The sequence below is a fragment of the Saccopteryx leptura genome, chromosome 8 (assembly GCF_036850995.1).
Source record: "Saccopteryx leptura isolate mSacLep1 chromosome 8, mSacLep1_pri_phased_curated, whole genome shotgun sequence".
Lineage (NCBI taxonomy): Eukaryota > Metazoa > Chordata > Mammalia > Chiroptera > Emballonuridae > Saccopteryx > Saccopteryx leptura.
Genome location: NC_089510.1, coordinates 34773865 through 34799582, shown reverse-complemented (window position 1 = coordinate 34799582; position 25718 = coordinate 34773865). Strand labels below are relative to the sequence as shown.

Here is a 25718-nt window from a genome sequence, read left to right as displayed (position 1 = left end):
AAATAAAAAAAGGGTAAAAAAGTTTCGTAAGCTCTTTTAAGTTTACTTTTGTAAAAATTTGGCATTATTTGATAAATTATTTACTGTCTGAGTCTTTCTATTTCTTTAGGAGATCGAAACAATGTTTTTACATTTAAGCTATGCCTATACCTTTGGGTTATTGATATGAATTATAATAATAAGTATAATCCACTCATGAAAATAAGTATTTTAATCACATTGTTTATCTATGATCTATGATTTATCTATCATCTCTCTCTCTCTCTCTGTCTTATATAATATTTCAGAATCACTCAGCCAAGCAAGCCATCTATATACCCATTTAATAATTCTGTAACATCTGCTAGACAGTTCTGTTTTAGGCATTGAATACAAAGAGAAGGAAGATATGAAAATGTCTTCAGTGAATGTGGGAAATAGTTGTCTTTAATTAGGGGCTGATGCTTGATAGTTTGAGCAAGACCTTTCTCCCTACACACACACAAAAATGCTATGGTTATTTATTAAAGAAAGCAAGTGAGATAGCAAGTTTAAAAGTACAATTTTTCCTTTGTTGTTTTCTTGATGTTTTTGTTTGTGGTTCTTGAAAGTACTATTGTTCAAGTGCTTTCTATTTGGCCTGGGCACTTTATGAGTGCTCAGCAGTGGATCCTTGTTTTGTGAAAGCTGAAATTTGGAGAGATCCTTTTAAAAAAAAATAATACAAATAAAAAATATAATTACAAAATTGCATATGGAAGTGAATTTTCTTAGAACAGTAAAGTTACAACAAATTATACATTAAAATATGCCCTGGCCGGTTGGCTCAGTGGTAGAGCGTCGGCCTGGTGTGCAGAAGTCCCGGGTTCGATTCCTGGCCAGGGCACACAGGAGAAGCGCCCATCTGCTTCTCCACCCCTCCCCCTCTCCTTCCTCTCTGTCTCTCTCTTCCCCTCCCACAACAAGGCTCCATTGGAGCAAAGATGGCCCGGGCGCTGGGGATGGCTCCTTGGCCTCTGCCCCAGGCGCTAGAGTGGCTCTGGTCGCAACAGAGCGACGCCCCGGAGGGGCAGAACATCGCTCCCTGGTGGGCGTGCCAGGTGGATCCCGGTCAGGTGCATGCGGGAGTTTGTCTGACTGTCTCTCCCGGTTTCTAGCTTCAGAAAAATACCAAAAAAAAAAAAAAAAAAAGAAGATAAATCCACAAACATCAGGGAATCTCAGCTTCAACTCTGAAAGATTCTCTTTCATTGTCCACATATGCTTACCGTTCTGAGCACCGCTGGGCATATTCAAATCACCAGATTCGACCTGGCCCTTCCTGTTCCTGTGCTGGGCTAGTTGGCACCATGGGCACTTCAAGTTTTCTGGAAGCCTTTCTTTTATCACAGCTCCTGACAATAATTTAACTAGTCCCAGAAATGGCTATGTCCTTTACCTTCCACTAAAACCAAACTAAATGTTTCTTCAACTCCCAGTTCTAATTAGCCAGATTCCAAAATGCCCATGCTATACCAGTGCAACGCTACAGAAGGGTAAGTGTGATGAAAGGAATGCCATACTAGAAAAAGACGGTGATCTTAAACAATTGTGTCTAAAATAGCTTCCTGTTGAAAATTTTACAAAAAGTAAAAGTGAAGGCTTTAAAAGAGAGCTAAGTATGTATCTGATGGACCTCAGGTTTACTCTTTACTAGATTCTCAGTAAACTCTGCCTCTGTGTGCATTGTGCCTTTGTGCACCTTCACGCTATATATGGTCTGGTGCCGTTCTCAATGAATTCCTTAAATGATTAATTGGATAGATTTTTTAGGCCCTAATTCAAGGGGTAAGAATGAGATTGTATGAGCCTGATTTTGACTAAAGCACTTGAACATGTGGCTTCTCTTGCGAGCAGAAGGTATTTTCAGTTCTGCAGGCAGGCCTAAACGCCCCAGTGGCTGTGTGACAGCTGATGGGATGACTGAAGCGTCACACTGCCCCCCAGGTTTATAGGCACGGGAGATGATCCCCAGGTGGAGAAGACTTGTTCTAAACCGACACCCATTCACTACTCCATAACTTCTTTATTAAAATGGCTTCTCTTTGTTTTAGTATCCTTAGGGGTAGGAAAAAATATACCAAAACGTGAATTAAAATCTATGAAATCATTTTAGCTGAGAGTTCAGTATAGTAAACCTAATACGTAATACGAGACACTGGTTACCAGCAGAAGAGGCTTGTTTCCTCACTTTTTGTTTGTTTTTAATTTATTCATTTTAGAAAGGAGAGAGAGAGGGAGAGGAGAGAGAGAGACAGAGAGAGAGAAGGGGGGGAGGAGCAGGAAGCATCAACTCCCATATGTGCCTTGACCAGGCAAGCCCAGGGTTTCGAACCGGCGACCTCAGCATTTCCAGGTCGACGCTTTATCCACTGCGCCACCACAGGTCAGGCCGTTTCCTCATTTTTATTTAAAAAAGAGACTTAGTGGTATACAGTAATTAACACCCTGCAGTTCTGTTAACCGGGAAGAAGGAAACATTTTAGAAGAGAGGATGAAAACGTTAGGGGTTGAAAGTAAAGGTATGACCTAAAAAAACAGCAAAAAACACCTCAAAACAAAAAACCTCAAACAAACCCATAGACGCAGACAACAGTATGGTGATTACCAGAGGAAAAGGGGGTGGAAGAGGTTAGAGGAGGGTAAGGGGGGATAAATGGTAATGGAAGACTTGATTTTGGGTGGTGAACACACAATAAAGTGTACAGATGATGTATTGTGCACCTGAAGCCTATGTCATTTTATTGACCAATATCACCCCAATATATTCAATAAAAAACAACTGAATGGGAGGAGAAGAAAATAGGATTTAATTGTATTAAGATAGTTGCAAATGTTTGTCAACTTTTTATAGATAGATGTTGCTAATTTTAAGATAAAAATGTATGTTATGGGAAGTAAAGAAATAGTATATATTTCACTGAGTTTCTCAGTTTTTCTATGAAAGTATGAAATGTGTTATTTTTGTCTTTATTTTTAGGTCAGACTGTGCCAAAATCCCAAACTTCAGTTGAAAAATAGCCCACCATATATACTTGATATATTACCCGATACATATCAGCATTTGCGACTTATATTGAGTAAATATGATGACAACCAGAAACTGGCCCAACTCAGTGAGAATGAATATTTTAAAATCTACATTGATAGTCTAATGAAAAAGTCAAAACGGGCCATAAGACTCTTTAAAGAAGGCAAGGAGAGGATGTATGAAGAGCAGTCACAGGACAGGTAAGAATATTTCAGATTTTATTTCTGAGTGTTAAAGTCATTTATGTTGCTTTTTGTTTCACAAGTAGCATAAATGTCACCATGTTTGTGTTTTGGGGAAATGTCATTTCATTTGTGTATTCCACTTTTTATGTTATTTAAACCTTGTAGTTTTAGATAAATTTATGATAATAGCTAGTTTGTGAGACTGTATTCTTTTTTTTATTTTCATAGATTTTATATTTTAGAGCCCTTTTATATTTACAGAAAAAGTACTTGGAAAGTACATAGTTCCCATATACCCCTCCCTCTCACCCCCACATGCAATTATTTCTGTTATTAATACGTTGCATAGTGTGGTCCGTTTGTTACAGTTGATGAACAAGTATTGATACAGAATTATTAACTAAAGTTCATAGTTTATATTAGGGTTCATTCTTTGTGTTTCACAGTTCCGTGGGTTTTTTACAAGTATATGATGTGTATCTTCTATTACAATATAATATTAGAATAGTTTCATTGTTCTAAAAATGCTCTATGTTCCTCTCAGTGGTTTAGCTTTCTTAGAAAGTCATATAGTTGAAATCATGTAATAATGTAATATTTTGAGATTGGCTTCCTTCACTTTGCAATATGCATTTAAGGTACCCCCATATCTTTTTTTTTTTTTTTTGTATTTTTCTGAAGCTGGAAATGGGGATAGACAGTCAGACAGACTCCCGCATGCGTCCAACCGGGATCCACCCGGCACGCCCACCAGGGGGCGACGCTCTGCCCACCAGGGGGCGATGCTCTGCTCCTCCGGGGCGTCGCTCTGTCGCAACCAGAGCCACTTTAGCACCTGGGGCAGAGGCCAAGGAGCCATCCCCAGCGCCCGGGCCATCTCTGCTCCAATGGAGCCTCGCTGCGGGAGGGGAAGAGAGAGACAGAGAGGAAGGAGAGGGGGAGGGGTGGAGAAGCAGATGGGCGCCTTTCCTGTGTGCCCTGGCCGGGAATCGAACCCGGGACTTCTTCAAGCCAGGCCGACGCTCTACCACTGAGCCAACCGGCCAGGGTCGGTACCCCCATATCTTTTCATGGCTTGATATCTTATTTATTTTTATCACTGAATACTACTAATTGCATGGGTATAACCACAGTTTGTTTATTCATTTACCTGTTGATGGACATCTTGGTTCAAAGTTTTGGAAATTACTGATAAAGCTGCTATAAAAGGTCATATGCAGGTTTTTGTGTGGACATAAGCTTTTAGCTCATTTCAGTAAATACCTAAGAGCATGATTGCTTGATCTATGGTTAGCCTATGTTTAACTTTGTAAGGAACTCCCAGAATGCCTTTCAAAGTGGCTGTAACGTTTTATATTCGCACCAGCAATGAATGAGGGTTCCTGTTGCTCCACATCCATCAGCGTTTGATATTGGAGACACTGTCTTTAAGACAGTCTTGATTTAATGTGTGGGTGGCAGATGTGGGTAGGAGATAGGCTTCTCGGTTAAGTGAGAAACTGGACTGGGGTGGCAGAGACTGAAGTGACAACATCTGACTCCTTATTTTGTAGCCATAATTCTTGACTTAGAGAGATCCCTTTATTAAAGTTTATTGCTTGGCTAATTCAATGTTAAATTTTATGATCTACCTTATACCAAATAGAACAACAATAATTTTTTTTTAATTTCTAGAATATTTAAATATATCTAGAATATTCACTGATATACTGCTCATAAAAATTAGGGATATTTTATTGCTTTATATTCATTTTGAAGTATACAGTAATTTTTGTGTGCAGTATAGTTTACTTAGATTTCCAAAGTGAAAAACAAATACAATAGTAACTTAAATACATAATATTGTAACACAGTTAAGTTGAATTTCAGATTAAGCTGTCTAACCTCCCTGGAATTTAGTTTCTTTTTGTATATAGAAAAATCTCTAGAAACCTCTAATGTCTTTTCAGTTTGGGAAAACCAGCCTAGAAAGTTCAGTTATCTAGGGATGCAGACTCTGAAGTTGTCTGTAAATATCAGCCGGCTAGAACCCTCTGCCAAATGTCAAATGGCATAAAGATTTACTTATTTATAATTTGCTCTCTAAATTAGTGATGAAACCTAACATAATCATAGGAATCTAACATCGTGTAACTGGGTTCATCACTTAATATTTTTGGACCATAGTTTACATGTCTTGAGGTTGGTGAATCTTCTAATTACCTTTTAGTTGTAAAAAGCACTACGACTCTCCCCAGGACTTCCCAGGGGAATTTGGATTGCCACGGAGTCAGAAGTAAGATAGAGACATATTATAGTGATTATTTCTTCTGACAGACCTTTCAAAAAGGGCCAAGATTTTTGGGAACCCAGATGTTTGTTTATAACTATATTTTTGTTTTGTAGTTCTATCATTAATCTAATTAAAATAAATGTCTTAGAAATATCTTTATAGATCTTATTCAAATTTAGTAGCTCTGAAATTATTTGTCCAGCAAAACATTACATTTTACATGTTAGGGTAAGAACAGTGAGAAGATGTGTAACTTCTAAGTCTAGGAATTCTGAGTTGATACAGTGTTTTTATTGGATGTAATAATGTATGATGTGGTAAACTTATATCCTAGTTTTACATCTTCTATAGTAAGTTGAAACATTGTCTAACAACTCATTAGTAACAACCATTTCACTTATAAATTTGATGTTTTTGACTTTTTATTTTGGGGGACTCTAAATTTTGGTTGATTGTATGTAGATAGCTATAGATAATCATAGATCACATAATGTTGAGTGGTAACAATGAGACTGCTCTTTAAACTCTGTGTTTTAAATGTCTAAGTAAATTTTGCCACTCTCCTAAACTCAACCCAAAGTTTACTGCTTTTATACTGGTATAGCTTTCCTATTGGATTTTACCGTCATCTGTGTCTCATATTCTGATAGTGTGTATGCAAAACTTATGTTTGATAAATACCTGATCACATCTCATAATGTACCATTCTTGTTACACTGTAATAAGAATAGAGATCTGTGTGTTTCTTCTGGTAGTAATATGTTTTTATACATTCACTTCTAGGTTCTATAGAAACTGAGGCTAATGTTTATCATTGTATGGGGCTCTTGGGCATTATGCTCTATAGAATATATATAAGAAACTTCTTAAATTATTATCATGGTTATTAGGCAACGGAGTATTCTATTTAGTAGGATGACTCTTATCTAACATGTATGACACTAATTGTTGGGAATATTATAAATTCTCTGAACAATCACTTTTTTTAAATTCTGCAAATAATGTCACTGAGGACATGTCTTATTAAGCTAAAAATGAAGTACAGTAATAGTGGAAACAGTAATTTGGAGTTCATTGCCTAAACCAGCATTTTCTCTACTGATTTGGTACTTTATTGAAAAAAAATTGTGCTGGAAGAGTACATGTATCAAAATGTTTATTTTCATGTTTCTGTGGTATCAAAAATAAACTCTCTGCATCTGTTTTAAATGTAAGGGCAAATGGGTAAAAGTCAGGTATCAGTTTTACACTAGTTTTTCTGTTTTAATTGATTGCCAAAATATGAGTAGCCTGAATTTTTAAAACAGTTTAACAGAAATGTGATAAAAAAGTGGACAAGTGGAAAAAGAACAAGTGGAAAAATTAATATGGCAAACGGTACAAAATATATTTCTGTATGATGAAAGGTAGAAATTATAGACAGGTTTATTTACTGCTGAAACAGATACTAAGGGTGCAGAGTGCAACCCTCTTGTTTGGGAATGGGTGGAATGCAGACTCCTGGTGGAGGCAGGCCGCCAGCCTCGCTTGACTTTTGCAGTAAGCCTCTTCCTCCCGCAGTATCGCTTTCCGCAGCTTTTTTTTTTCTTTTTTTTTCCTACCAACAATTGAACCTTACACTGAGTTGGTGCTTTTCCAGCTGAGTATCTAAACCATTCTGAGCTGGTATTTCTGGGAAGAGTAATTCAGTGATTTTTGGCACACTAAAGTATTTGTGTGTTTATGTGTGGAATGGGGGTTGGCGATCTTGTAGAAAAGGGAGAGTTTATACTTCCAAGCACAGAGGAGAAACTTTCTATCATATTACTTAAAGTTTTAGTGGCAAAAGCAAAATGGGTGTGAAGGTAGTTGTAGCTGAGAGATGTTAACAATGATAGAGATACCTTTCTTCAGTGACTTGACGGGCAGTTTCACTAGGTGACCATTTTTTTAAATTTTTTTATATATATTTTTAGATTTTTTTTATTTATTCATTTTAGAGAGAGGAGAGAGAGAGTGTGTGTGTAGTGGAGGAGCAGGAAGCATCTACTCCCATATATGCCTTGACCAGGCACGACTGGGGTTTTGAACCAGCGACCTCAGTGTTCCAGGTCAATGCTTTATCCACTGCGCCACCACAGGTAGGCTTAGGTGACCATTTTAATAGTAACATTTACTCTTTCATATAAAAAGTTGTGTATGAATCCCTGGCTCTGCAGAGCCTGCTGGTGGACACTGTTTTTAAGAATACCCAGAGGTGATGGCCTAATAATATTCAGATTTTCCATATTTTAGAACTGCTTCAGTGAACCAGAGCGTTACAACCCATTTTTTAACTCCCACACTCTGGTTTACAACCACTAAAACAAAACCAAAAGTCGACTGAGGAGGAAAATAGCCTTGTGTTTGATAACTTATCTGTGAAGAAAATAAAGGCTTGTAAACTATTTGTGCCAGGGAGTAATATCTAGACATTGTGTTATTATGAATGCCATTTCACAGCCCTGGACCATTTCTAATGAACATGTGTTATAGAAAGTAAGTTATAGTTTCTATAGCTTGTATAATAATACTCATTTTAATTAAGATTTTTAAAAGGTTATTTGACATCAAAATATTAGTTCTAAAATGCTAGCCTTATATGACCAGGCAATGGACAGAGCTTTGACCTGGGATGCTGAGGACCCAAGTTTGAAACCCCAGTGTCACCATCTTCAACGCAGGCTCACCAGAGTGAGCATGGGGTTGCCAGCTAGAGTGTGGGATCATAGACATGACCCCATGGTCACTGGGTTGAGCCAAAGGATGCTGACTTGAGCAGGGGGTCACTGGCTTGGCTGGAGCTCCCAGTCAGGGCATGTGTGAGAAGCGATCAATGAACAACTAGAAGTGACTCAACTACCAGTTGATGCTTCTCATCTCTCTCCCCTCCTGTCTGTCTGTCTGCCTCATGTGTGAGAAGCGATCAGTGAACAACTAGAAGTGACTCAACTACCTGTTGATGCTTCTCATCTCTCTCCCCTCCTGTCTGTCTGTCTGCCTCAAATAAATAAATAAATAAATAAATAAATAAATGAAACAGGCTAGCCTTTATTTAAATAAAATCTTTTAGGAAAAAAATCCTTTTTTCCCCGATTGACCATTTGTCTTAAGAAAGAAAATGTGGCCCTGGCCGGTTGGCTCAGCGGTAGAGCATCAACCTAGCGTGCGGAGGACCCGGGTTCGATTCCCGGCCAGGGCACACAGGAGAAGTGCCCATTTGCTTCTCCACCCCTCCGCCGCGCTTTCCTCTCTGTCTCTCTCTTCCCCTCCCGCAGCCAAGGCTCCATTGGAGCAAAGATGGCCCGGGCGCTGGGGATGGCTCTGTGGCCTCTGCCTCAGGCGCTAGAGTGGCTCTGGTCGCAACATGTTGACGCCCAGGATGGGCAGAGCATCGCCCCCTGGTGGGCAGAGCGTCGCCCCCTGGTGGGCGTGCCGGGTGGATCCCGGTCGGGCGCATGCGGGAGTCTGTCTGACTGTCTCTCCCTGTTTCTAGCTTCAGAAAAATGAAAGAAAAAAAAAAAGAAAGAAAATGTATAACCTGTTACATGAATAAAGTGCCTTTCTTTCTAAAGCTCTACAGATTACTATACTTGCTGTTTATATCTTTGTTGTAATCTGTGAGATAGTGTACCAAGAACATTCCGGACTTGATTTATACATGGTTAAGTTGAAAAGTTGAATCAAAAACCACTTGGCAACAACAAAACACAAAGCTGCAAACAAACGTCCTTCCTCTCCTCATACCACTGTATGACAACATTGCTTTGGCCAAAAGAATAATGTAGCATTAATTTAAATATTTAATTTTTCATAAACACAAAACATGTTGATTACCTGGACGTCAGTGTAGTTCTGATATTCCTCATGGGTTTTCAGTTTAACCACATAAAGAGATTGACCGTTTTGCACAATGTGAGTTTTATGTAATAAAATTACTGCTGGACCCCACAGGTTAATGGCCTTGTTTATAATGTCACTCAGTTGCACATTTTCTTAGAGGCAGCTCTGTACATGAAGAGGAGGAAATGAGGAAAGAGTGCTGCTGAAATGAGGGCTGGACTCTTACGGTCTGAGGCCGCTTCTACTCCATGTGTTCTTTGTAGCCTTTGTTGGTTTCCCGATTCCAGTCTATGTTTTTTCAGCCTTTAAATTATTTTCTGGTTAGTCACAATATTTTTTGGCTCAGCTATTTCAACATTATACAAGGAAAATGTAATTTGTTTCAGACTAATGCTGCTGTTGCTACATTAGTTTATTAAATAATTTTTCAAATTCACTAGTAGTTTATGGTAAATATAGTTTTTGTTATCACAATAATCATGTGTAGGAGAATTAATCTTAGGGTTATGTCTTTATTTCATAAATTGCGCACTACTGAATGCATCCCATTCTATGAAATATATTGTTTAATGATACATGAGAGGGGAATGGCTTATACTCTTTTTAAAAATAATTTTACATTTTAAAAATTATTCTAGGCTCTCTCTCTTTATTTACCAATGGTGAAGATTGCAGTTCTTTTGCATTTCATGAGGACAAGGCATAAGTACAGGCAGAAAAACATGATTTTTAAATAAATCAAAATAGGTTATTGATCTTATTTTAATAGCATGAGTATTTTAATATCAACATTCACAGTTACTGTTTAACTTTTCCCTATATTTGCGTTCTAGGCATTTGTTTTTCATTTCAATGGAAGACTAGAGGAATTAAAATAATTTTTGGTATTTTAAAATGATAATATATAACTTGGACTCAGAGGACAAATAGTAGTTCATTCTTTTATGTAGAGATATGACTGTTAGGTAGGAAATGTAATTTTCTTTAGAAAGCTCGAACGTTTTCCTGAGATTGACTTATCTTAAATGAATAAAATGTTTATTAAGTTTTGATAAGAATGCCTTTATTCATATTTCAAGCATCTGGGGATGGTGAATATAGTTTTCTAAAGTTTGGAAATGAAGGAGCTTATTTATTTAACACACTCTGAAAGTGGAGGCCACAAGAAATTTATGTAGACAAATGTTTTCAAGTTAAACAGAGGCAGTCTGTTAGAGTGGGCAAAGGAGAACTTGCAGAATCGCTGACAGTTAAAGACTTCATGGTTGACTATATATCCATGCTTCTTTGCTAACCAAACACGAAGTGCTTTTCTTGTTGGTTGTCATGTAAGTGAAAAGTGAAAGGGGTTTCCTCGGCAGTATCCTCTTTGGGGTAGAATTCAAAATCCAAAAGAATACAAATTACTCTGACATAACTTTAAACTCAATCCACTGTTTTTAAATAAAGCATTTACATTTAATCCATTTATATGCTATTTATTTTATTTACTTTTGTTTCAGCCCTGTGTTAATACCAGTCAACCTCCAACTCCTGGTTTATTAGCTGCTAAAATTTTTATTGAAATTTTAAAGTTTGTTTTCAAGTCAAATTATATATTATACACACACGGTATTTTGTTTTAAAATTGGAGAATTTTTGCTTGCAGTGTAGAGCTTATCGCATGTTTTTAAATTCCTGAGAGTCATAACTATTGTATTAAAAGACAGTAAGCCAACTCACAAGACTCAAGTGAACTTGGCCTTTTCTGTTTTCAGTCTTAAGGCAGCTTATTAAAATTGATGTTTTCCTTTCTGGAACTATCTGGTGACATTCAAATTTGATAATTAAAATCCAGAAGCACTTAAGAAAGAATGCCTGTTTTTAGTTTCACAATAACAACACTCCCACAAAGAAGGTCGATGAATGATGTCTTTCAAGTGGCAGATTTGTGATTTAGTTAAAGAAAGCTTCTTTGGCAATTTATTACAAAACTAAATTAAAGCGTGTTTATAAAGCAAACAAGCTGCAGTGACAGTCCTCTAGCCTGAGGAATGCTTGGAAATCTATCTCTAGAAGCATCTTTTCTCTTTGTTTCTTAGTGATTTAACAAGGAAGTGGAGTTTCCAGGAATCCAAACAGATTAGGATCCAGCACTCATTGAGTAGGTCATAAAAACATATTCCTGTCGGAATGTTTTGAAATACAGTGCTTCAGAAATACTCACTTTTTCTAAGCCCATTTTTAATATTAATCTTTTGTCTCTTTAAATTTATTGTTATAGCATGAATTCTTACTTGAGTTTGCATTTATGCACATACAGTTTGCACATATGAGGTCATTACAGAATTCAAATAATAAAGAGATTGAGATTGCCTTTCTTGTTTGGTTGATCACTGAGGAGATTATAGTGATAGATAATTTGGATTTATTATTGAAATGTGTGTTAGATGATCACATCTGACATGTGACTGCATTAGTTTCCAGTGGCTACCATAACAAAGCCGCAAACTGAGCAGCTTAACTGAGCGGCTTAAACACAGCTTATTGTTGTTTAAGTTGATTCACCGTTTTGGAGAAGTCTGAAATCAAGTTGTCCAGCTGGGTCATGCTCTCAGAATCCTATTGGGCAGGATGTTCCCAAGACTGCCAGTTTCGGGTAGCCCCAGGCATTCCTCGGCTTGTGGCAGCATAACTTCAGCCTCTGTCATCATCTAGTGTTCTCCTTTTATGAGACTATCAGTCATATTGTATGAGGGCCTAGCCTACTGACCCCATTTTAACTTTATTATACCTACTAAGATTAGGATTTCAACATATCTTTTAAGGGACAAAATTGAACCTGTAACAATGACCAAATATGGCAGTGTAAAATTTAGACTAAGGAGGGGAAGAAAGTTGTAACTCATTAGAATGTGTCATGACAGTGTGAAAAATTTGCTTGGTAGAAGATAATGCCAAACAAAATTACTTAATTTTTTTTTGAATGGCCTGTATCTTAAATATTCTTATAGTTTTGTTTTAGGTTTATAATAAAAAGCCTGGTGAATTGATTTATTAATTTTTATGCATATATTGAAAAGCATGATGAGTTTAACTTTTTTATTTATTGGTTGATTTTAGAGGGGAGAAAGGGGAGAGAGAGAAATCTCACTGTGTTGTCTCACATATTTACACATTCATTGGTTGATTCTTGGCTGTGCCCTGACGAGGGATCAAACCTACAATCTTGGTGTATTGGGATGATGCTCTAACACAGCACAGCGGTTCTCAACCTGTGGGTCGCGACCCCAGTCGAACGACCAACACACAGGGGTCGCAACCCACAGGTTGAGAACCGCTGCTCTAACAAACTGAGTTACCTGGCCAAGGCCTCAACTTTTATCAAGAATAAAATTTTTACATGTATATTGGCATAAGTGAATTTATAAGTACCTTGTTATAACAAACATTCTTACTGACTTTAAGGTATAAAATGCCATCTCTTTAGAAATTATTAATGCTATAAATATATACATTTAATTAAATGTTATTAATAGCCCCAATTTATCCTTAATTAAGAATTCCTGATTTCTTTTATGATAAGCTCTGGAGGATTAATTAAAATATTTAATTTTGGCCCTGGCCCGTTAGCGAAGTTGGTTAAGAGCATTGTCCTGAAATGACGAGGTTGTGGGTTCAATTTCTGGTCAAAGCACACACCGGATGCAACCATGCAATGCATGGCTGAGTGGAACAACAAGTGAATGCTTCCCTTCCCCCTTCCTTCTCTAGCCCTTCCTCTCTCCGTCTCCCTAAAAATCAATAAAAAGTAAGCCCTCGATGGATAGCTCCATTCACTGGAGCAGCGTCTGGGAGCGCACGGAGGTTGCTGAGTTGATTCCCAGTCGGGGCGCATACAGGAGAGCAGCTTGATGTTCCTGTCTCTCTCTCACTCTCCCCCCCACTGCTTCTTTCAAAAATAAATAAATAAATAAATAAATAAATAAATAAATAAATAAATAAATAAAATAAGATGTTTAATTATGACTTGCATCATCACCATTAAATCATTTTACCGAGTTTTCTGTATTTTAAATAATAAAAAGATGGGAGGGGTGTTTTCTGTTTGGTGGCATAGAGAAGGGGACATTTCACATTCACTTTGCATCTCTAATATTAAGGTAAAAGTACTTTAAATGTGATTTCAAATTAAGATATTAGAGAATCAGTCAATTCAAGGTTTTTAGTTTAAACAAGAGTAAAAAAAAATTGTTTCTAAATATGGCCTGTTGATTGGCTTAAACCAGGGGTCGACAAAGTGTAGAAAGCTGGATGGTAAATATATATTTTAGACTTTGCCAGATCGATCGTCTGTGGCAACTGCACAACTCTGCTTTTATAGCAGGAAGGCAGGCATAGAAAATATGTGAATGAATTGGGATGGCTGTGTTTTAATGAAACTTCATAGTTTGTCAACTCTTGGTTTAAAGTGTTAATCTAAATTTTGAACGGTAAAAATTTAAAAGTGTTTTATCAACATGAACTAAGTAAGTTGCATCACTTAGGTATGTGTTTGGCTTAAAGTAACATTACCGGACCTACAGGAGCTCACATATATCGGGATATATGGGGGGGGGGGGGTAAAAGTAGGTTTACAGTTGCATTGTGACAATTTTTTGAGTTAATCAAGCAATTTTAATGATCAGAACCTGCATGTCATTTTCCCACATGAACAACTGTAAACCTACTTTACCAACTCTGTACATCTCTCAACAGTGCTGGCAGATGCCCAAGCTTTTACTGGCTTTGTAATCTCCTCGCTTAATATTTGAGCTTATCCTCATTCTAGTCACCTCATGGTTGTAGAATTCCTGCTACAGCTCCATATTTTTAAAGGCTACAAGACTAAGGAAAAGACAGCTCCACAGAGGTCTGTCATCTTTTTATCACTGAGTAAAAAGCTGCTCTGGAGCCTTTTCACAGACTCGCTCCCTCCAGCCTGTTTTACTGAGGTCTTCTTAGGCCTGCAAATTTTCTGGTCAACCAGGCGTCATTTACCTAGTTAAAGTAAGTTTGCATGGATTCAAGGCCTAAGAAACAACAAATTTTCCTTACCAAATTCTATGACTGGTTTTTTTTTTTGTTGTTGTTTTTTGGTAAAAAATTCTAATTTTTGTTCTCCCCATAGTTGGATAGGTAAAAATTGTTTTTATAAAGCGTCTGAAGTCTTGAAGTGCTCATGTATCTCATACTTTTCTTCATGTTATCGATATTTTTAAACTACAGCCTGTGTGCCAGATCCAATCTGCACTCCTTTTTTCTGCTTTTTTAATTAAATTTATTGGTGTGACACTGGATAACATAATTACACAGGTTTCAGGTATATAATTCTACAGCACATTTCTGTACACCATATTGTATATTCACCACCCCAAGTCAAGCCTGCAGTTATTTTTGTAAATAAAATTTCAGTGGCATATGTGAATGCCCATTCTGACTACAGTGACAGCAGTGAGTAGTGGCTAAAGAGACTATATGGTTCACAAAACTGAAATATACTGCTCATAAAAATTAAGGGCTATTTCAAAGTGAATATGAAGTGATAAAGTATCCCCTAATTTTTGTAAGCAGTGTATTAATCATCTGGGCCTTTATTTGAAAAATTTATTGACCTTGGCACTATGTTGTTTTTTTTTAATGAAAGAAGGGGAGATAGACAGATTCCTGTTTGTGCTCGACTGAGATCTACCCAGCAATCCCATCTGGGGCCAATGCTTGAATCAGTCCCGCTCTTTTTAGCACCTGAGTCTGATGCACTGGGACCAGCCAAGCTGTCCTTAGCACCTGGGGCCATGCTGTAGCCAATCAAGGCACTGGCTGTGGGAGTAGAAGAGGGAGAGAAGTGGGAGAGGGAGGGGAAGAGAAACAGATGGTCACTGCTCCTGTATGCCCTGACAGTGGATTGAACTTGGGACGTGTGTATGCCAGACAATGCTCTATCTTCTGAACCATTGGCCAGGGCCGACCTCTGCACTATTGATGTAATCAATAGCAGTCTTAGAAACTTGGCATTTATAAACTTAAACATTTCCTTTGTCTTAATTTTTTTTTCTTCCCTTTCTGCCACTGATGCTTTATGAACTACTGACTATTGTGATCTTCTAAGGGCAATAAAGTTAATGACAGGTAGTCAGTGATTGAGTGTTAAAGCCTTCTTAGATCTCCATTTCCTATCTTACGTCAGTATTCTGACATATATGATAATTTTTAAAGTGCAATAAGTTTATACTTTTTTGTAGTTTTGTTTTTTTTAAATTAAATGCAGTAATGTCTTTGGCTGTCATCTACTTTAGTGCTTTCCTACATAGTTCATGGACCAGACAAAGCATTCTAACCCTCAGTGATTTTAAGTACAGATGCCTGACTTCCTAAAATACCTCTGTCTTTACCAGTCGGGATCTGAGTACCCACAGTTTTTTTTTTATTATTATTTATTTATTATTATTATTATTTTTTTTCATTTTTCTGAAGCTGGAAACAGGGAGAGACAGTCAGACAGACTCTCGCATGCGCCCGACCGGGATCCACCCGGCACGCCCACCAGGGGCGACGCTCTGCCCACCAGGGGCGACGCTCTGCCCACCAGGGGGCAATGCTCTGCCCCTCCGGGGCGTCGCCATGTTGGGACCAGAGCCACTCTAGCGCCTGGGGCAGAGGCCAAGGAGCCATCCCCAGCGCCCGGGCCATCTCCGCTCCAATGGAGCCCTGGCTGCGGGAGGGGAAGAGAGAGACAGAGAGGAAAGCTTGGCAGAGGGGTGAAGAAGCAAATGGGCGCTTCTCCTGTGTGCCCTGGCCGGGAATCAAACCCGGGTCCTCTGCACGCTAGGCCGATGCTCTACCGCTGAGCCAACCGGCCAGGGCCCCACAGTTTTTTTTTAAAAGTGCCCTAGCTATTTCTGATAACCTGCCAGATTTGAGAATTGCTAAGTCTAGTCAAATCTTATTTTATGTGGATCATTGAGCTGGCTCAGATGGGACTAGAATCTTGAATCCGTTCAGAACTCTTTTTACATTACTAAGCTTTCTTTATCATCACTGTAGGGATCCACTCCCAGTTGTAAGTTATTATGAAGGATCCCTGAGAAAGATAAATTTCTGTAGGGTTTTGGAAGGAATGTTGTTGGAAAAGGATTAAAATCCTCTTTTCTGATTGTCCTAATCCAGCAATTGTCAACCAGTGTGCCACAAGAATTTTTAAAACATGCAATACCTGCTCATTTTGTCAGGGGCACTGATGTCTTTTCCATTAGAATGTCAAATAAGCCTGACCAGGCGGTGGCACAGTGGATAGAGCGTCAGACTGGGATGAGGAAGGACCCAGGTTCGAGACCCCGAGGTCGCCAGCTTGAGCGCGGGGCTTATCTGGCTTGAGCAAAAAGCTCACCAGCTTGGACCCAAGGTCACTGGTTCAAGCAAGGGGTACTCGGTCTGCTGAAGGCCCACAGTCAAGGCACATATGAGAAAGCAATCAATGAACAACTAAGGTGTCACAACGAAAAACTAACGATTGATGCTTCTCATCTCTCTCCATTCCTGTCTGTCTGTCCCTATCTATCCATCTGTCTGACTCTCTCTCTGTCCCTGTAAAAAAAAAAAAAGAAAAGAATGTCAAATAAAAAAATCACAACAGCCAACACAACAATAGCTGTCTGGTGTGAATGAATCAAAATTATTCATATTATTTTTGTCAGGTCAGCAAAAAATATATTTTTTGGTGTGCCACAGACTTTAGTAATTAGTAGGTATGTGTCATGAGATGAAAAGGTTGAAAATTGTAGCCTACTCACTATTCTTAGTTTATCTTTATGTGTCAGCTTCATATCTGGCCATTTTCCCTTCTTACTGTGTCCTCCCCCCTCCATGTTTATGCAGATCCTGTTTCTTATTATTGATACAGCCGAAGCTCCCACTGCGCCCCCATCTTCATCTTGTTTCGGCATTTTTTGATCACTCTAGCCAGAAATCTCTTTTTCCTTTGACAGTAGCATTTATCAAGGACTTATTTATGTGGCCACTAAACTAGATATTGACTGATATTTTTTCATTTTTAAATGGTGATAAGAAAGGTCATTTTAAATGTCTCATAAGATCTTTAAAAACAAAAGTCACTTTTTCTTCTATGTTTCTCCCATAGTATCCAAAAAAGTATTCCATAATTGGCAATCACTGAGAAAAATATATAGTTGTTTCTCTAGCATTGCTATAGAATTATTTGAAAATCCTGATTTATTACTTGACTATGGTCTACTAGTCTGGCAAGAATAGAAAGTGAGAGCGTTACATGGAATGTATCTAATTTAGTGGCCAAAGACTACCTTTTTGAATTTGTAGATAAACTCTGAATATCAACTTCTTCAGATTTGGCAATGAGTGTCATTTACTTTAGGAAAAAAATGTCCATAAACATAGTCATACCATTATTTATTATAGAATAATTATATTTTTAAACAATTCTTACTTTTGTGGTTATACAAAATGTTCTTGACTTAGTGATGTTTTTGGATAAAGCTAAAGTTTCTATGATTTGGAAGCACTTGTTTAATGGAGTGTCCTAGTAGTTACCTTTAGCGCCTTTAAAAAAAAATCCCTGCCTGACCAGGCGGTGGCGCAGTAGATAGAGTGTCGGACTGGGATGCGGAAGGACCCAGGTTCGAGACCCCAAGGTCTCCAGCTTGAGCGTGGGCTCATCTGGCTTGAGCAAAAAAAAAAAAAAAAGGCTCGCCAGCTTGTGTTCAGGGTCGCTGGCTTGAGCAAGAGGTTACTCGGTCTGCTGAAGCCCCCCAGTCAAGGCACATATGAGAAAGCAATCAATGAACAACTAAGGTGTCGCAACGAGAAACTGATGATTGATGCTTCTCATCTCTCTCTGTTCCTGTCTGTCTGTCCCTATCTATCCCTCTCTCTCTCTCTCTGTTCCTGTAAAAATAAATTAATTAATTAAAAAAAAATCCCTGAAGAAGTCACCATGCTGTCTGCTCCTACAAATTATGCATGGTTATAAGCATATTTCACAGCTCTCCTACTGACTGATTAGTTCTCTGAGCTCCTATGAGTGTTTTCACTTCCTCTTATTCTTATTTTAACATTTCTTCAAAGACTGTTTTAGTTTCTGTGCTATGTTGTATTTATGACTCTGAATACACAGGACTTTTCAGCAACTGGGGAATCCTCCAAATATCTATGCTTTCGACATGAATAGTCCAGTTTCATTTGGCATGTATTACTGACAGAAGTTCTTCGTCCTCTGTAACTTGCTGTGTGGTGTTATATCATTCACGACTCTTCAGGGAATGTGTAAATACATGTGCACAAATAAAATATGGCTTATTTTGGTAATCCTCTTGTGTTCTTTTAAAAACAATTTTTTTTATTGATTTTAGAAGGGAAAGAGAGAGAGAGAGAAACATTGATTTATTTTTCCATGTATTCATGCATTCTTTCATTAATTCTGGCATGTGCTCTGACCAGGGATCAAACCCACAACCTTGGTGTATTGGGGATGACATGCTAACCAGTGGAGCTACCCGGCCAGGACTTTCTTGAGGTCTTATTGATGGGTTTTCCCAATATGATAAGGAATTTTAAACTTGAAAATTAGTTTTCAGACTTTTACCTAATATTTTATTTGTATTGATGTATTTACTTAATTGCCATATCTTTTCCTTTTTCTTAAAAGGCATAGTTGGATCTTGTATTCTGTTCATATATGCTGCTTTTTTTCTTCCTTTTCTTTGGCAGGAGCATACGAGTGCTAAGGGACATTTGAGACATTTTGAATATGTAGACGGGGCTTTTAAAGAAAGGCCTTGCTGTTCTCTTTTATCAAGCATGCAGACTGAGAAACAGACTTTAGAGGAAAACAGAGGCATGTGTGTTCTCACTGTGTTATTGTTGCGCCCCCTCACATAGCTGTTAGGATTTGTCAGCAGTTTGTTTTGACTCACTATAACCAAGGTGGGGGTGGTTTTCTGTGTTTTTGTAAGTTAACTAGTGTGGGATGTCAGTAATCTCAACTTTACCATTTTGATTGGCTTTGATCCATCCTTTTCCCAGGCTATATTTTAGTATGAAAAGTATGAAAACTTGTCTTAAAATATTTACTAAAGATTTTTTCTCCTCCTTTAATCCTGGAGGTCAAAACCAACCCTTAAGAGATACAGGGTGTGACAAAAGTAGGTTTACAGTTGTTTGTATGGAAAATAATACAATAATTAATAAACAACTAATACAAGAAATAAACTGTGTTTCGTGTATCACAGCTGTAAACTTCCTTTTGTCCACCCTGTATTCTCTTTCTGTTTGATTCACGTTGCCTCTGTGGTGTGTTCATGGTATTTCTCTAAAATGATTTTGGAACCTCCTTGAATGATTCTTTGTAATTTATCTAGATAGTTTTTCTTACAAAACAAAATTTTATTTCATTATGGCAAGGCTGGGGACTGAGTTCACATTTTGTTTCTTGAAAGTTGATTTTAGCTACAGAGAACCATTATAGATTGTTTCCTTCAGGATGAGGAAGTCTGGTAGCATCTGAAAGAAAGGGTGGGCTTTGGGGCTGATTGAATAGGTCTTCTGATTTTAGAAACCATGAAGAGAAGGCGGTTTAGGCAGATCTGTCTTAACCCGTTGACTGTTTCCTAAGAGTAATGGCACTCCAGGGAGTTGTGCAACATAGCGGTCCTGGCCCTAGTACATCTTTGACATGATTTTAAGGTTGGGAAGTAAAGCTTTATACGTGAGACACCAACGGCAAACTGTGTTTTCCTGTAGTCACTCAAGGTAACCATTACATTTAAAGATCAATGTGGCTGTCTTAATTTCGCTGACAATTTTTCTTGTGTAACAACTCTTTATTTATGTGGGATCAAAATTATATATGTGGAATTAAAATTAAAACAGCTTTTCATGTGGGATTAAAATAACTAGAATTCTTTTAGCATTTTTAGTAGTTGACATTTAAGAAACATGGCAAGTAAACAAGGTGAAAGAAGGACTTTATTTGCCGTATTACGATCTCAAACTACTGTAAAGAATTTTAATTAGATGTTATTTTAGAAAGTTTCCAATTCGCTGCAGGTCACTGAAGCTTGGACAGAGCAGATTGTACACCAAGTATTTTAATATATTAGTGATCTATTGCATGTGGTTGAAAGTTCATCTGGAACTGGAGGTTATATTTTTAAGACTGTGAAAATTTTTCTGGGTCTCAGTGTGCCTTAGAGTAAAACGTTTTTGTTTTTTTTTTTTAAACTTAATTTTAAATAATACCATTTAAATTGCTAGTAGGATTCAGAATCAAGTTGGCTTAGTTTAAACATTTAATACTTTCTTCTGTTATCTTATCTCCTGTTTAGTGGGCTCCTGTTCATTTTTCTTCATGGTAATTATGATTACTTTTAATTTCTCACAGCTCTACTGGAAATTTTCATCACTGTGAGATATCGTTACATAATTCAAAATTCAGTTCTTCAGTTTTCACACTGAATTTATATGAAATATGAACTCAAAGTTTTTTTTTCAGGTTGAAGCTAGTTTTTAGATCTTTTCTTGGTATAGGAAAGTAAATTCATATATAAAGCCATGTCAGGATATTCTTTGTAGAATTACATCGTTTTTTTCATCTGTACAAATAATATAAAGATATTAGAAAAACATTTGTTTTTTCACCATTAAAATAAAAATTAACAGCCTCAAAAAATGTCTGGTGCTGATAGTTCATGGAAGTTAATGAGTAATATGAGAAAGGCAGTTTGTCCTTCATTTACAAAATATTGCAGTTTTACAGCTCAGGAGACAGCATGCATTCATAGTGTATATGGTAAATAAAAAGAGCTTTTCATGAAAAGTTCAGTTGATGTTTTTCCCCTGAAGATTACAACATTTGTGGAGAATACAGCCTCTTGCAATAGAGTTGTAGTAAAGTTAAATTGCAAAATGACGTTCGTTGTATAAACTTAGAGAAGATAACATTAGATTTTGAAAAGAACCTGCGTACATTATGTGTATTGTTTTTTAACACGAATTAACTTTTTGTTTCCTTTTCGTTTGGGATTTGTAATCAATGTATATAATTAATTTTGTGCTAAAATTGTTTTAAATACAGCCTATCAGTATTATGTAGTGCGTCCCTCCTTTCCCATTTACCTATATTAATCTTTTGATTTCTCTTTAATTGCTAGAAATATAATTGTGTTTCGTTTAGTTCTTTGTTGGTCTAAATAGCAGTTAGCATTGTTTTATTGGAAAAGTACCAGCTACTGTGTACAGCTATGTAAGAAGTTGTAAAAAGGCAGTTTCTTAGAATCTGAGTGAAAGCCCTATAAAATGACCATCAGGAAGTTTGTTGTACTCTAAGTTACGGAGTTTTAAGAACTGTTTCTCCAGGTGAGATCAATAGAGTAAAAGAAGTAGGGTGTCCTGACATTCTTTTTTAGCCTAGATTTTCCTGTGTTGTCTCTTCTTTTATTATCAGAATTTTACTCAGTCTTTAAATATTTTGTTTTCAAATTCTTGAGCTCATTTAAATGTACAGTGGGGATGTTCTAACTCAGGGGTAGTCAACTTTTTTATACCTACCGCCCACTTTTGTATCTCTGTTAGTAGTAAAATTTTCTAACCGCCCCCCGGTTCCACAGGAATGATGATTTATAAAGTAGGGAGGTAACTTTACTTTATAAAATTTATAAAGCAGAGTTACAGCAAGTTAATGCATATAATAATACTTAATTACCAAGTACTTTATGTCAGATTTTTGCTAAGTTTGGCAGAATAAATCTTTATAAAATAACTATAGTTAAATCTATCTTTTTATTTATACTTCGGTTGCTCCGCTACCGCCCACCATGAAAGCTGGAACGCCCACTAGTGGGCGGTAGGGACCAGGTTGACTACCACTGATCTAACTGATAAAGTTTTTAAGGATGTAGACTTAAAGATCTCTTTTGCAGTAAGAAAAAAAATCAGAAGGATAACTGATGGGCTATTTAATGGATAATTTGAGAAAGTCAGTTTATTCTGGACCTGGTAATCTTAAGATCTAGAAAAATAGTAACTTTCAGGTTTCTTTTTTTTTTTTTAATTAAAGGGTTTGCTTAATTATCAAGTTCTAAATCCTTTTGGATGCAAGTCATTAGTGATCATGTAACTGTTTCAGAGAAAACTGAATTTTCATTTTAAAATAAATGCTGCTTCAAGATTTTTTAAAAAGCCTTATCTCTAAATTATTCATTATTGATGTCAGTAGATATAAAAGAGAAGCACATTAGATTTTTGAAATTTTCATGAATAATACAATTATTTGAATTCTAAGGAAAATGCCTTGGAATCTGAGACTTCATTTCAAATAAAAATTAAACTCATACATTTATACTTACAATACCCCTGGATACTGAAAACAAATCTTATTAGTGTTTGTTATTTAGAAAATGAAACTAATTTCAAGCGGAAAGAAAATATCCTACCCAGTGTTGTAAGCCAAATGAGTTGTGAAAAAAGTAAAAATCACTCATTTTGATCTTACATTAAAGTCTTTTTTCTTTAGTTTTAACTCGTCATGGAAAGTCAGACGCCTGTTTATCCTAGAGAAAGATATTTGGTCTGCTTTCACTATTCTGCTTGAAGTAAGACCCTGGCATGCTCTCTAGAACCATCATTCCAAATAAGTTGTACTTTTTATTTTCTGGCCTCAAAATCTATTATATAAGACCATGTGGGGGAAATGAATGGAAACTGTGATGGCAGTAACCTTCAGAAATAACATGACCGAAAGCAGTATTTATTCACATGAATGGTTTACCACTTAACATGTCTCCATTATCTGTCGCTTTAGCCGCATCTCCCGACAATTTCCCTCAGGTCCTTGTGCTGCAGCCACTTCACATTTTTTACCTTTTCAGGCCTCCAGGACCTCCACGGAGCCACAGTGTCATCTGCGTGGAAAGCTTTTCAGCTGTCTAACTCTTGCTCATCCTTCAGATCATAGTTTAAATGTCAGTTCCTGAGACAGGCCTTCCTTGGCCGGTCGGTCACTCTGTATTATTCTGCACATTATTCTTTTCCTGTGGTCCTCAGTTCTCATTCTGAACTTTGTCATAATTTACCTAACTTCCTCCCCAGTGTCGACTCCAGTTTCTACACATAGTAGGTCCTGGATAACTATGTGCAGCAAGAACAAGGGAGGAATGCTCACTAATGTCAAGATCTATGCTATTTAAGGAGCACCATAAAGCTGGGTTGGCGTGATTAAACCTATATCTGGGCAGGCACTTTGGTTGGTTAGTTTTTGTTTTGTTCATTTAAAAAAAAATTTTTTTTAACAGAGACAGAGAGATAGACAGGGACAGACAGGAACGCAGAGGTGAGAAGCATCAATCATTAGTTTTTCGTTGTACATTGCGACACCTTAGTTGTTCATTGATTGCCTTCTCATATATGCCTTGACTGCGGGCCTTCAGCAGACTGATTAACTCCTTGCTGGAGCCAGTGACCTTGGGTCCAAGCTGGTGAGCTTTGCTCAAACCAGATGAGCCCGCGCTCAAGCTGGTGACCTCGGGGTCTCGAACCTGGGTCCTTCCGCATCCCAGTCCGACGCTCTATCCACTGTGCACCGCCTGTTCATTTTTATTTTCTTTCTGGGGATGGAAGGAAAATTTAATAATTATTGAGACAAAGAAATTTAATTAAACTGGGCTTGGAAATCTTGCATGATAGTTCATTTAATCAGCCGAGGCCTGTATTTTTACATGACATTTTAGAAAGGATGAGAAAGGCCTGGCGGCCACAAATCATCCCCCTTTTGCCTGCTCATCCGTAATTAGAACCACTGTCTGCAATGGGTTTTAACATAGAAAATAGCATAGAAACATCAGAATTATGAGTGAAACCGTTTTTCACCTATTTATATGTTGTACTTTGCCGCTTAAAAGTTAGCATGTTTAAAAGTGTTACCAAAATGTGTGAAATTGGAACCCGCTGCATCTGTGATCACATTCCTCTTAATGCCAATTGACTACTTTCTGGGTGGTAACTCTCATTAGTGAACATAATTATAGATGGACGTCTGTGATACATAGCTTTCTTTCTGAAACAGGTGGGTAATTTTCAATCGTTACTTTCTACCTTCTTGAAAGAACTGCTGTTCTTTATTTTAATAATTATATTATGCCAGGTTATTTTTATAACATTTTTGAAGGGTTTCTTTTTTTCCAGTGATAGCAATCTGAAACTGCTTTGATTAGCTTTTTGGCTTCGCCTACTTTTCTGAACCATGTAGTTCATCTCCATCCATTACTCAATATTTCACACCACAGTATTTCCTCCTTTTAACTTTATTTGGTTCCCATAATTTGAAACAGTTTCAAAAAATACTGTTTTTTCCTCTTGCTTACTCTTGAGGAACATTTCAACTTCAGCCTCATTTGTCTAATAGCAACTCCTGGATTATGCCAAGATATTTTCTACTTTGTTGCCTCTTCAAATTGCTTCCCCTTTCTGAAAAGCTCTCCCCTGATGCTTCACGTTTTTTAGGGCAGGGGCAGGATTGAGGTGTACCAGCCACCTCCTTGTATGGGTCTTTTCTGACCATGAAAATATAGAGCTTGTCCCAATTAGTCTGAGCAAGATTTGCTGATGGTTTCTTCTTTTTCTTATTTATATGTTTCTGTCTTTCAAGATACATTTGAAGTTCTTACTCTTGAAGCTTTTTTTTTTTTTAACAATTGAGGGTTGACATTTGAGTTTTTTTAGCTTTTACAATTTTTTTTTTAAAAGACTTTAGTCGTTGGTGTAGAAACAGAGTTCTAGCTTGGATCTTCGATGTTCTTTATCTAGTTGAGGTGCACTCAGAGTCCTTAGGATGCAAAGAGGGAGGTGCCCGAGACCACTGGGGGTCACAGAAGATTTCCAGTGGAAATTATATATGAGCTGATGCTCGAGGGTTGAGTAGCAGTTTTAGATACGGCAGGGCGAGGGTGTTACGAAAGACATTTTAAAGGTACGGGATGAACGCAGCGAGCTCGGGAGTATGTGAAGGCGTATTGTGTTGGGGTTCTGTGGTTTTGTGTATCTCAGGGTGGGAATTTGGAGATTTATGTTCCTTATTATACTTTTATTTTTCTCTTCTGCTTTCTGACTTTTCAGCTATGAGAATGGTTATACTGATGGGGTAGAATGGGAAGTATCGTAAAAAAAAATAACAAGAAAGGAAGTTACTGTATTAGTTTCCACACCATTTTGTATTTAAATGACATAATTTGCATTTTGAGTGTTTTATACATTAGCTGTTCATTTTGAAGTTTGGTGCTACTGATGCTTATTTTCAGTGCTTCCCAAC

General features: G+C 37.4%; 1 protein-coding gene across 8 annotated transcripts in view; it reads left to right on the top strand.

Moving 5' to 3' along the window:
- Positions 1-25718, top strand: part of CBLB (Cbl proto-oncogene B) — a 234404-nt gene that overhangs the window by 12557 nt on the left and 196129 nt on the right. For all 8 annotated transcript variants that reach the window (XM_066348058.1, XM_066348062.1, XM_066348061.1 and 5 more), the window contains exon 3: positions 2999-3249. In XM_066348058.1, the coding sequence (XP_066204155.1) occupies positions 2999-3249 (251 nt within the window). The remainder of the gene's footprint in view (positions 1-2998; positions 3250-25718) is intronic.